This window comes from Schistocerca americana, chromosome 8 (genome assembly GCF_021461395.2).
Source record: "Schistocerca americana isolate TAMUIC-IGC-003095 chromosome 8, iqSchAmer2.1, whole genome shotgun sequence".
In the NCBI taxonomy this organism is placed as follows: Eukaryota; Metazoa; Arthropoda; class Insecta; order Orthoptera; family Acrididae; genus Schistocerca; species Schistocerca americana.
Window position 1 is genome coordinate 287,016,232 of NC_060126.1, and position 13,610 is coordinate 287,029,841.

Sequence of the window (13,610 nt, forward strand, 5' to 3'; positions counted from 1 at the left end):
TCCATCACAGACATTCTCAGCTTGGGCTAAGACTCAATCCCTATGGCAACAAGTGCACGGAGACTTTGCAGGACCATTTTGGAACACTAGTTGGCTCATAGTGGTAGACTCTTTTAGCAAGTTTCCATTTGTGGTGCCTATGAACTCTACCATATCACATAGCACATTGCATTGAAGGATTGCCTGAAGTCATTGTTACGGACAATGGACCTCAGTTCATGTCACATTACTTTGAACAGTTTTGTGAATGAAATGGCATTCATCCTCTAACAAACTCAGTTTCACCCGCAGTCCAATTGAGAAGCAGAATGCTTCATATGCACTTTTAAGCAACAGATGGACAAGCTTCGCACCTCCCACAAATGGGAACAGGTGCTGCAACTTTTCCTCGCCTCCCGTTACTCCCACCCATGTGACAGACCATCAACGGTGGAACTTCTGCATGGCTGCCACCATCGGATGCTGCTTCACTTGCTCCACCCACCACAGCATCTGGCATCGCCAATGGCCCACAAGTATTGCTTTGCACTACGTGATCTTGTTCTTTACAGGGTTTTTGGCCAACATCAGCACTGGGAGCAAGGCAAGACCCAGAAATGCATCGGTACATATATGTATCTAATTGCAGGTCCTGATGGTTTGCAGTGCTGTCACCAGAATCAAATTTGCATTTGCCGTTTGCCCCGTGATTCAGCTGCATTTTGTCCCCCAGATACATGCCCTCATGGGACCACATGGCCTTTGCATCTGCCCACTGGTGCCGTCATGGCACCCCATGATGAGCCAATGGCCATCGCACTATCGCCGCTCTCAGACCTGATGGACTAGGACCTGCCATCGCCATTGCCATCACTGCACCAGGAGAGGCCCTCAGGACTGTACGTGTATCCTGGGCAGTGTTTTCAAGAGGACTTCCTCTGCTCTCACAAACCAGATGGCAGGATACGGCTGGGAGTACACCACCCTCCACAGCTATGGCTCCCGGCTCCATTGTTGTTCACATTTCCAGTACACGACAATGGTATGGTGTTTCTGCAGGGGGGATTATGTAGGCGCATGCCTTCGCCAGTACACTGTTTAACACTAAGAAACACAGCATAGCAGGCACTGAACTAGGTGCACCTATCAAGAGAAGACCAAGAAATGCTCCCACACTACACACTGATAACGTCCCCTAGCTCAATCTCTCAATCGTAATACCTCGGTACGTCACATCGGTGCTCAGTTCACTTTGCACCTCAATACGTTGCACTGTGCTCTAGTCTTCCACAGTGATGGTCATTGCCTTGCACCTTAGTTAGCTGTGAGGGAATATTAGTCATTGTATGTAGTTGTGATATGGACATGGACAAGATTTAAGAATTAGTACATGTTATTTCACAGCTGTTAACCACAGAACTTCAGACTGGACATCACTAAAGTTAAGTACTCAATTGGTTTCTATAATAAAGTGTATTTTAACCATGTGTGTATTTTGTGTTGTAGTGAGAGGGAACTGGTCACCCACCAATTATACCACCCTCTCCTCGTCCAGCCAGCAACCACAAAACATTGCAAAAGGGCACAACCACAACAGATTATACTATCTGTATTGCCTAGATTAGTTACATATAAAAACTATTGTAGTTAAAATTTCAACATTTCTGTGTTTCATTTTTTGTGAATCAACTTACGAGCAACTTTACAACAATTCGGTCAATTACCTGTAGGAAAATCCTTATCAATTTCTACACCATGTGAGTTTTTACTATTTGCACTCCCAGAGATAACTTCAGAGGAATCAGTTACATTTTCCAGTAAAGAATCTGGATTAACCACTGGCATGATCATCACTCTGGCATTCTGAAAATTTATGAAACAGTCAAGTCATTCCAAAGGAGTTAATGATACTCTCTTTAAAAAATAACTCACATTACATATTAATTACAGTACACATAAAGAATACTACCAATTAGAATAAATAAGTTGGAGGAAAATTCTTTTCTGCAGATATACCATAAGGATTCCAGCAAGTTCCACTGACGAATCTTGACAACAGTGGGGTGTGGACTTTTTTGATTCCCTTCACCATTTAGCTTGACACCTGACAGTATCAGTGTGCAAGGTTTACAAGAACAAAACAATGAGTTAACCAAAACTGTATGAATGTTTAATTCAGGATGTGAGAATAAAGAAGACAGAGAGAGACAAATAGGATCAATTTCTATATTCTGTCATTAGTTCTCACTGGGTGTCAATGATTCTCTCTTTCTTTATCTTGAATGTTTAATTCAGGATGTGAGAATAAAGAAGACAGAGAGAGACAAATAGGATCAATTTCTATATTCTGTCATTAGTTCTCACTGGGTGTCAATGATTCTCTCTTTCTTTATCTAAAATCATTCTCTGCTGAACAGTGCTTCACTGGCAACATCTGGTGTTTACTATTGTAACATTCTTATTTCTATCATCTCATACAATAAATTACTCAATACTGACAACAACGTAAAAATACTTATTTACAATAAAACAACTGTTGTTGCTTTTATTCTTGTTTATTTTTTACTTTTGTATCAGAAATGCATTTTCCTCCTACAAATTTCCACCACAGAAAATACACTTTTTATTTGATACCCATCCAATTTTGAAGCTATTACACCATTAGTCACCAAAGTTGATGAGGATCAACTGCTCTCTATGACACATACACTAAACAGACAGACAGCATACACGTGAGATTGCTCTTCTTATGCAGACACAACTAAAGGTTTCAACCATACTCAAGAGTCACTTTCTGAGTTATAAACAGAAATCAAAACCAAGTAACACTAACACTGCAAAACAGTTATATTCAGAGTGTCCCAGGAGGAATGATGATTAGTCAGGGCTAGAACTGACATCTTTGTGATCTGGATCAAGGGTAAGAACACCCTACTCACATTTCTCCAGACCTCAATACCTTCTTTCCTAATTGCTTCACCTGGTCCATCTCAATCCAACAAGCCACCTTCCTTGATGTTGATGTACACCTCAAAAATGGCTAGATCAGTACCTCTGTCCATATCAAACCTACCAACCACCAGCAATACTTCCACTTTGACAGCTGCCACCCATTCCATACCAAGAAGTTCCTTTCATACAGCCTAGCCACCCATGGCCATCGCATCTGCAGTGACAAGCAGTGCCTCTCAAAATACACCGAGGCTCTCACTGAGTCCTTTACAGATTGTAATCAACCTTGTACAAGAACAGGTCTCCCAAGCCTAATCTTTCCAGTCACACACCCCCTCCCAAAGCCCCACCGTTCAGCCACAGAGGAGCATTCCCCACGTGACTCAGTACAACCAAGGACTGGAACAACTGAATTCTTTGACAGGGTTTTGACTAGCTCTCATCATGCCCTGAAATGAGAAATGTCCTCTACCCACTGTCCTTCTGCCTCCCCCCCCCCCCCCCCCCAAAGTGGTAGTCCACCACCCACCAAACCTATAAATATCCTCGTCCATCCCTATGCAGCCCCTGCTCCCAACCTCTTGCAGTGGTAGTCCACCACCCACCAAACCTACAAATATCCTCGTCCATCCCTATCCAGCCCCTGCTCCCAACCTCTTGCCTCATATTCCTGTAGTAGACCTAGATGCAAGACATGTTCCATACATCCTCCCACCATCACCTACTCCAGTCCGGTCACAAAAATGACCTTTCCCATCAAAGGCATGGCTAACTACAAAGTAATCTGCAACCACTATGCTGCATTCTACATGGGCATGACAACTGGCAAGCTGTCTGTCCGCATGAATGGCCACAGACAAACTGTGGCCAAAAAACAACGGGACCACCCTATTGCTGAGCACGCCACCAAACACAGCGTTCTTCATTTCAGTGACTGCTTCACACCCTGTGTCACCTGTATCCTTCACACCAACACCAGCTTTTCTAAATTGCACAGGTGGGAACTCTCCCTGCAATATATGCTATGTTCCCATAACCCTCCTGGCCTCAAACTTCATTAGTCTTTGTCCTTACCCATCTAGCTTCTTCCCTGTTCCCATTCCAGCACTACACAGCCCTTCATTCCACCAATGCACTCAGTCCTTTTACTTCTCTCCTTCTCCTCTACAATGCCCCCCCCCCCCCACCCCCACCCTCTGTCTTACTTCCCAACTGCATCTAACTGCCTTACCCTCTCTCCACCTCATCCCTGCATCCTCCCACAGCACCACTTTGCTACCCCCAAACCTTACCCTTCTATCCCTCCCCCTCCCCATGTCAGCCACTTCCTTAGCCCCACCCGGATGCCTCTCCCCCATCATGCACTGCTCTTTGTGGTCAAGCTTCAGCTGCCAGAGACTGTGATCATGCGTGAGTTGTGTTTGCATGTGTGTGTGCATATGCATGTGTGTGTTTGTGTGTATGTTGTCTATTTTTGACAAAGGCCTTGTTGGCTGAAAGCTTATTGTATGACAGTCTTTTTAGCTGTGCCTATCTGTGAGTCAGCATCTCCACTATACGGTGAGTAGTAACTATTCCCTCAAAAAGTTTATGGTAAATAATCCACTGCAGTTCAAAAGGAATAATAATATTGATAATGACAATACCTGAAGGAAAAATGATTACTCCACATTTAGATTACCCTTAGAATGAAAAGATGTGCATAATGCTGCAATTTAAATTTTTGATCACTTACTCTGTGATACAAAATCTCTGATAGACAACAAAGTAAAATTTGGAAACAAATTGAAAAAAATTCTCCTTGTCAACTCCTCCTATTCCATAGAAGAGGAAACTGGGGTACGTAACATTTTCAGAAGCAACTTGTGAAGCATTGAGATCTGGAATTGTACATGTTTAAGGAATCATTACTTCTATGAAACTATACCTCAGATCAATATTTGTCTATTGTAACAATTGCTACAGGTCCCAGGCTGTCTTCCTTGGAACTGATGGTACCATGGAACTCCTGCCAAACTGAAGAATTCCCACACATTACAGCATCAAATGGATAAAGACCGATTCAGCAAACTGACATTGTTTCAAGTAACTTTTCACCTCATCAACATTTTTCTAAATCGGATTTGTATTGCATGTTACAAAATGAGATATAAAGCAAGTACAAAATATAGGATGTATGGTAGGTTCAAAAGTATGGCAGCTGAGTTAATGTTTGAAGCACTGTCCTTTATTCTGGCAGTTATTTTAAACTTGGCACTGTATTTGGTGATATACACACCAAAAAGTTTTGCAGCACCTCGGTTCCAAGAGTTCCAGAACTTGTATAGAAAATTGGAATAGAGATCAATATAAACATCATTTTCGCCCTTTTTATTGTTCATGAAAACCACACATTGCATGTTGTACCACCATACAGCGAGACCTCCAAAGATGGTGGTCCAGACTGCTGTACACACCAGTGCCTCTAATACCCAGTAGCATGACCTCTTGCATTGATACATGCCTGTATTCGTCATGGCATACTATCCACAAGTTCATCAAGGCACTGTTGGTCCAGATTGACCCACTCCCCAATGGCGATTCAGCGTAGATCCTTCAGAGTGGTTGGTGCGTTGCGTCGTCCATAAACAGCCCTTTTCAAACTATCCCAAGCATGTTTGATAGGGTTCATGAATGGAGAACATGCCGGCCACTCTAGTTGAGTGTTGTAGTTACCAAAAGGTTCAAATGGATCTGAGCACTATGCGACTTAACTTCTGAGGTCATCAGTCGCCTAGAACTTAGAACTAATTAAACCTAACTAACCTAAGGACATCACACACATCCATGCCCGAGGTAGGATTCGAACCTGCGACCGTAGCGGTCACGCGGCTCCAGACTGTAGCGCCTAGAACCTCTCGGCCACTCCGGCCGGCGTTGTCGTTATCCTGAAGGAAGTCATTCACAAGATGTGCACGATGGGGGCGCGAATTATTGTCCAGGAAGATGAATGTCTCGCTGATGTGTGTGCACTATCAGTCAAAGGGTGGCATTCCCATATCGTACAGCCATTACGGCGCCTTCCATGACCACCAACGGCGTACGTTGGCCCCACATAATGCTACCCCAAAACGACAGGAAACCTCCACTTTGCTGCACTTGCTGGACACTGTGTCTAAGGCATTCATGCTGACCGGGTTGTCTCCAAACACATCTCCCACGATTGTCCGGTTGAAGGCATGTGCGACACTCATCAGAGAAGAGAAGGTGATGCCAATTCTGAGCAGTTCATTCGCATTTTGTTGGGCCCATCTGTACCACGCTGCATAGTGTCCTGGTTGCAAAGATGGACCTCGCCATGGACATCGGGAGTGAAGTTGCACATCATGCAACCTATTGCCCTCAGTTTGAGTCGTAACACGACGCCCTGTGGCTGCACGGAAAGCATTATTCAACATGGTGGCATTGCTGTGAAGGTTTCCCTGAGCCACAGTCTGTAGGTACCGGTCATCCACTGCAGTCGTAGCCCTTGGGCATCCTGAGCGAGGCATGTCATCGACAGTTCCTGTCTCTCTGTATCCTCTCCATGTCGTCTCTCTGTATCCCCTCCATGTCCGAACAACATCGCTTTGGTTCACTCTGAGATGCTGGACACTTCCCTTGTTGAAAGCCCTCCCTGGCACAAAGTAACAATGTGGTTGCGATCGAACCGCAGTATCGGCCATCTATACATGGTTGAACTACAGACAACATGAGCCGTGTACCTCCGTCCTGGTGGAATGACTGAAACTGATCGTCTGTCAGACCCCCTCCGTCTGATAGGCACTGGTAAGCATGGTTGTTTACATCTTTGGGTGGGTTTAGTGACATTTCTGAACAATCAAAGGGACTGTGTATGTTATACAATATCCACAGTCAGCGAGTATCTTCAGGAGTTCTGGGAAACGGGGTGCTGCAAAGCTTTTTTTAATCTATGTATAAAAAGGTGTCCTTTACCCTATTTGAAATAGTTTTGCAGTGTCTTTCTTCAAATCGAAAGCGCTCTTAGAAGGTACAACTTTAATTTAGTCTTTTCATTTGTAAAATGTGACATTAATGAATAGAAACTATTATTACTTACACTCATCAACCCACACTTGCATTTGCAACACTCAAATCATTTTTATTTTTATGAAATAACTGGTCATTAGAGAGCATGAATTAGTAACTTATAATTTTGGCAAACCATATTTATAAATTTTTTAAAATGCTGTATGCCTATTCCATAATTTTATTTAATCTGATTGGATTTATTGCACTGAGAGACTTACTTATCAGTTGGAGTCAGGGCTTCAGAAAAGAAAATAAACCATTATTTATCTGGGAACCAAAGGACCATGACAGCCTGGATAAAGATTGAAACTCACTTGACTCCCTGGAAGAACTTCATCTGAAGTGTAAGCAGACATCAGTGAGGACAATCCATGAGAAAGGATTTCTTGAATTGCTGCAGAAGAATCATTGGTTGATTGCTACCATGAATGGCTTTCTTACCCACACCATACCATACCTACACATTGAATAATTTATTTTCCTGTGTTTAAACTGTTACTACTACTACTACTACTACTACTACTACTATTAATAGTGATGGTGGCAGTAGTGCAGTAGTAAAATTATTGTTGGTTGCAGTGATTAGGTGGTAGTCTGGTGGAGCCAGATTTGACGGAAAATTTATATGGGTGAAGCATTTTAATAGTATATGGTTTATTATTTGCTCCACTGTTTGGGACGTGCAGCAAGAGGCTGTGGCATTTCTCTCTCAGAACTCTGTAAGCTCTAGTACAAGTAATGAGTGATGATTCTATGTTTCTCTCTGATTTACTGTTTGACCCTTTTTCAGGCAGTTAACGAAGATGGCACCTTATTACCGTAAAATCCTATTGGCCACATTACATACCATAACTCTGTAGTGGTGTTTCTTTGAGGTAATGGCATTTGACAAACCTCTCACAATTTTCCCCCTTTTCTGAAAATGCCTTCAGAAGCTGATGCACATACGTCAAAATATCATACCTGAGCGAAAAGCTCCAGTTTTTGGCACTTGAATTCCAGCTTTAAGCAGTGAAAGCATTGTTATCTTTTGATTTCAGCAATCTTTCATTTGATTTGCTGGTGAGAGATACAAAAACATCTGCATCAATAGGCCTTGAAAACTTAATTTAACGCAGAGCATCAACACTTTGCTCAACTTAGCAACCAACCAATATTTTTTAAGTGTTTTTGCAGGACATTATAATTTTTACAGTGACAGCTGGCAAAGCAATTATCGGGATACAAAGCAATGTCACCTATCTCATACACAGTGCTGTGTAAAACTGGTGATGTTGGAGTGCTCAGAACGTCAATGAGATGTGTGACACTAAATGAATCCTATGACATAGTGAAAAGCAAAATATTCTCTCGTGACAGTAAACAGACATGATTTACCCCAAGCAGGTGTGTTGAAATTGTTAACTAGTTGATGAATGGCACATGGAAAATTTATCATGTGGGCTGGATTCTCATTCAATTCAGTAAATTATAATTTTTGTGTAATTACTTTCCAATGACAATTCCATTAGATCACACAAAGTTAATTTGCTGAAGTGTTTTCCACCACAGTAGGCTTATGTAATTCATGGTGAGAATGCACATACGGGTTAATAGTCACGTACCTAGATTGTCATTGTTCTATGTGATTCATTTCAAGAAAAATACATTTTCTTCATGGGTAAACAACTTCTTAGCACTCCTGAAAAACGGTCTGTGTGTGTGTGTGTGTGTGTGTGTGTGTGTGTGTAAAAGAGTGGGAGGGGGGGGGGGGGGGTGGTTATATTTGGTGACATTAATCTTTACCCAATTTGATATATTTTTGCAGTGTGTTTATCTTCAGATTGAAAGCACTCTTAGAAGGTCCAACTTTAATTTAATCTTCTCATCTATAAAATGTGGCATTAGTGTGAAGAAAATAATATTATTTACAGTTGCCCACACATTGCAACACTCAGTATCATTTTTAATTTTATGAAATAACTGGTCATTAGAGTGTTCGATAACATTTCTCAAATTTGTTGCTTATAATGTTGACAAAGCATATTTATGATGTTGTATAATGTATACCTAAATCTCAAATTTTATGTGCTCTGATTGGATTTATAACACTAAGAAATTTACTTATTGATTGTTGCAACTGAAAATCAGTTGTGGTGAGGCCATCATAAAAGAAAATAAATTAGTATGTAATTGGGAATTAAATAATCATGACAGGCTGGATACTGATTGAAACTCACTTTGACTCCCTGGAAGAGCTTCATCTGAAGTGTAAACAGGCATGAGTGAGGACAATCTATAAGAAAGGCCTTCTTGAACTGCTGCAGAAGAATCATTGGTTGATTGCTACATTGAATGGCTTTCTGACCCACATCATACAAGAGGTAGTGTTGGATGCTTGGGCTTCAGATATTTGATGAGGATCGAGAACAACAGGAAGTTATCTGCTAGCAATAATATAATTTTCCTTTTCTTTACACAGTTCAGTAGAATCAAACCATATGCCCCTTAAGGCACTTGTTGTTGAAGACTGTATCTGACTAATGTTTCATAGTACTGTAAAACGTTTTATATAGGAAAATTAAAATATTACTATTAAGAGGCACTTTCTAGATAGAAAAAGTTACAACAAAAGCAGATGTACACAAAGCATGTTCTGTAAACTTTACACACACTATAAACGTAATATTTAATAATGTCAGATACAAACTATTATTATTATTACAATAATGAACAATATCGATGGCGATCTGAATTCAAATGGGGAGTGCTGAGCCACGAAGGAATCAAGTCGAACTGGAAGATGGATCATTGAACGAGCCAAGAGCGCTGACAACTAAATTGGCGAGTGAGAAAAAAGAGTCACATGACTCATCGGCTGGCTTGTGATCTGATCTGTTCTAGTCCCAGTCAAAATAAAAACTGTCCCAATCCCAGGCAGGACAGTACTGGAGAATGGTCAAAAAAGATTGTCATTTTGGAACTGATCTGGCAGCTCCAAGTTTTTGTGTGTATTTTGCACACATCTTTTGCATTATGCAGTACAAATATCAGGGTTTAATATCATGTTGACAATGAGTTATTATAGTTGGAGCATGAATTTTGTTGGGGAAAAGCAGTTGGTTGTGTCCCTGTTACAGAAATCATCCTGGAAATCGCCTTAAGCCATTTAGAAAAACCACAGAAAATCTAAATTTGGACAGTCACATGGGAAATTAACCCTGCTCCTACAGAATGAGAAACTATAGTTTTAACCACTTTGCTTTCAAGATGATGCAAACTTTGCACATCTCTCTTGAATGTTTTCTCCATCATATGGGCCTAGCAGGTTGTTCCTTAAGCTTTGGTGAAGAACTATGCCTGCTGGTCAGACTACAAGTTCTCGCTGTTTATTGACTTGTTTTAATTAAGAAAGAGCAACCTGCTCCTGAAATAGTTAAAAGAGCTACATCCTTTTATGGAGTGAGCAACTGATGACTCAGAAAAAAACAAGTGGTAGCTCTTCAGATCCGAAACTTATCACCCGCGAAGTCACTGAACAGAACATACATTCTAGGGCAGTCTGTGCAACAGTGCCCCATGGAAGTTGGTGAATTGTCACATATGTTCTAGCGTTATAGTAACAAATTTCTCCAAAGCCACAGAAAAATGTGCTATAGATGACGTGTGTGTGTGTGTGTGTGTGTGTGTGTGTGTCTTGTTAATAGATTTTTCTAGCAAGAAAAGAATAGAAAGCGGAGAAAGGTCAGTTCTTTAGAATGCTGCATTAATGCATAAAACACTTTCTCACCTTTTACTTCTGCTCGATTTGAAATGGCACCTTTCATGGAGTTGACATTTTGATAGCACCATTGAAGAAACTGTCATTTTGGCCAATTCAATGCTTCACTACAAGAGACCATACCCTACAGGACAGGAATGCTTGACATTTCACCAGAGTGGGCATGCTGCAAGGAACTAACTTACGAACTGGTCAGCTAGTTCTCCATTCACTACTCACCACTTGCATACCACCATTTTCTCATCAAGCACTTACTACTCACCTACCACTCCTCACTTGCCTACACCACTACTCCACACAGATCAGATCACAAGGCAGCCCACAAGTCATTCCATTCTTTGCTCACTCACTGATTCAGTTTTCAGTGCTCGTGGCTCATTCACTAATTCATCTTGCAGTTACACTTGATTCCTTCTTGACTCAGCACTCCACATTTGAATTCAGCTCCCCTTCAATATTGTACATTATTGTAATAATAATAGTATGTATATTACATTATTAAATTTTGTTTACAGTGTGTGTATAGATTACAGAAAATGCTTTGTGTGCATTTGTTTTTGTTGTAACTTTTTCTATCTAGAAAGTGCCTTTTAACAGTAATATTTTAATTTTTTTACATAAAATACTTTGCAATACTGTGAGATGTAGGTCAATCACACAGTCTTCACCTATAAGTACTTTTAGAGGTATACTATATAAAGAAAAGGAAAATTATGTTATTGCTAGTAGATAACTTCCTGTTGTTCTAGCTCCTTATCAAACCAGAAAAAGATATCTGAAGCCCAAGCATCCAACACTACCTCTTGTATGATGTGGGTCAGAAAGCCATTCAATGTAGCAATCTACCAATGATTCTTCTGCAGCAGTTCAAGAAGGCCTTTCTTATAGATTGTCCTCACTCATGCCTGTTTACACTTCAGATGAAGCTCTTCCAGGGAGTCAAAGTGAGTTTCAATCAGTATCCAGCCTGTCATGATTATTTAATTCCCAATTACATACTAATTTATTTTCTTTTATGATGGCCTCACCACAACTGATTTTCAGTTGCAACAATCAATAAGTAAATTTCTTAGTGTTATAAATCCAATCAGAGCACATAAAATTTGAGATTTAGGTATACATTATACAACATCATAAATATGCTTTGTCAACATTATAAGCAACAAATTTGAGAAATGTTATCGAACACTCTAATGACCAGTTATTTCATAAAATTAAAAATGATACTGAGTGTTGCAATGTGTGGGCAACTGTAAATAATATTATTTTCTTCACACTAATGCCACATTTTATAGATGAGAAGATTAAATTAAAGTTGGACCTTCTAAGAGTGCTTTCAATCTGAAGATAAACACACTGCAAAAATATATCAAATTGGGTAAAGATTAATGTCACCAAATATAACCACCCCCCCCCCCCCCCACTCTTTTACACACACACACACACACACACACACACACACACACACACACACACACAGACCGTTTTTCAGGAGTGCTAAGAAGTTGTTTACCCATGAAGAAAATGTATTTTTCTTGAAATGAATCACATAGAACAATGACAATCTAGGTACGTGACTATTAACCCGTATGTGCATTCTCACCATGAATTACATAAGCCTACTGTGGTGGAAAACACTTCAGCAAATTAACTTTGTGTGATCTAATGGAATTGTCATTGGAAAGTAATTACACAAAAATTATAATTTACTGAATTGAATGAGAATCCAGCCCACATGATAAATTTTCCGTGTGCCATTCATCAACTAGTTAACAATTTCAACACACCTGCTTGGGGTAAATCATGTCTGTTTACTGTCACGAGAGAATATTTTGCTTTTCACTATGTCATAGGATTCATTTAATGTCAAACATCTCATTGACGTTCTGAGCACTCCAACATCACCAGTTTTACACAGCACTGTGTATGAGATAGGTGACACTGCTTTGTACGACTTATCTTAGAAGCTAGATTAAGGAAAGGCAAACCTATATTTCTAGCATTTGTAGACTTAGAGAAAGCTTTTGACAATGTTGATTGGAATACGCTCTTTCAAATTCTGAAGGTGGCAGGGGTAAAATACAGGGAGGGAAAGGCTATTTACAACTTGTACAGAAACCAGGTGGCAGTTATAAGAGTCAAGGGACATGAAAGGGAAGCAGTGGTTGGGAATGGAGTGAGACAGGACTGCAGTCTCTCCCCGATGTTATTCAATCTGTATATAGAGCAAGCAGTAAAGGAAACAAAAGAAAAGTTCAGAGTAGGTATTAAAATCCATGGAGAAGAAATAAAAACTTTAAGGTTTGCCGATGACATTGTAATTCTGTCAGAGACAGCAAAGGACTTGGAAGAACAGTTGAATGGAATGGATAGTGTCTTGGAAGGAGGGTATAAGATGAACATCAACAAAAGCAAAACGAGGCTAATTGAATGTAGTCGAATTAAGTCGGGTGATGCTGAGGGAGTTAGATTAGGAAATGAGACACTTAAAGTAATAAAGGAATTTTGCTATTTGGGGAGCAAAATAACTGATGATGGTCAAAGTAGAGAGGATATAAAATGTAGACTGGGAGTGGCAAGGAAAGCGTTTCTGAAGAAGAGAAATTTGTTAACATCGAGTATAGATTTAAGTGTCAGGAAGACGTTTCTGAAAGTGTTTGTATGGAGTGTAGCCATGTATGGAAGTGAAACATGGACGATAAATAGTTTGGACAAGAAGAGAATAGAAGCATTTGAAATGTGGTGCTACAGAAGAATGCTGAAGATTAGATGGGTAGATCACATAACTAATGAGGAAGTATTGAATATGACTGGGGAGAAGAGAAGTTTGTGGCACAACTTGACTAGA

At 40.4% G+C, this 13,610-nt stretch overlaps 1 protein-coding gene across 1 annotated transcript in view; it reads right to left on the reverse strand.

The window, feature by feature from the left end:
• The window catches only part of LOC124545475 (carboxypeptidase D-like), a 256,584-nt gene that overhangs the window by 58,520 nt on the left and 184,454 nt on the right, over positions 1-13,610 (reverse strand). The window contains exon 21 of the mRNA XM_047124408.1: positions 1,704-1,842. Coding sequence (XP_046980364.1) covers positions 1,704-1,842 — 139 coding nt within the window. The remainder of the gene's footprint in view (positions 1-1,703; positions 1,843-13,610) is intronic.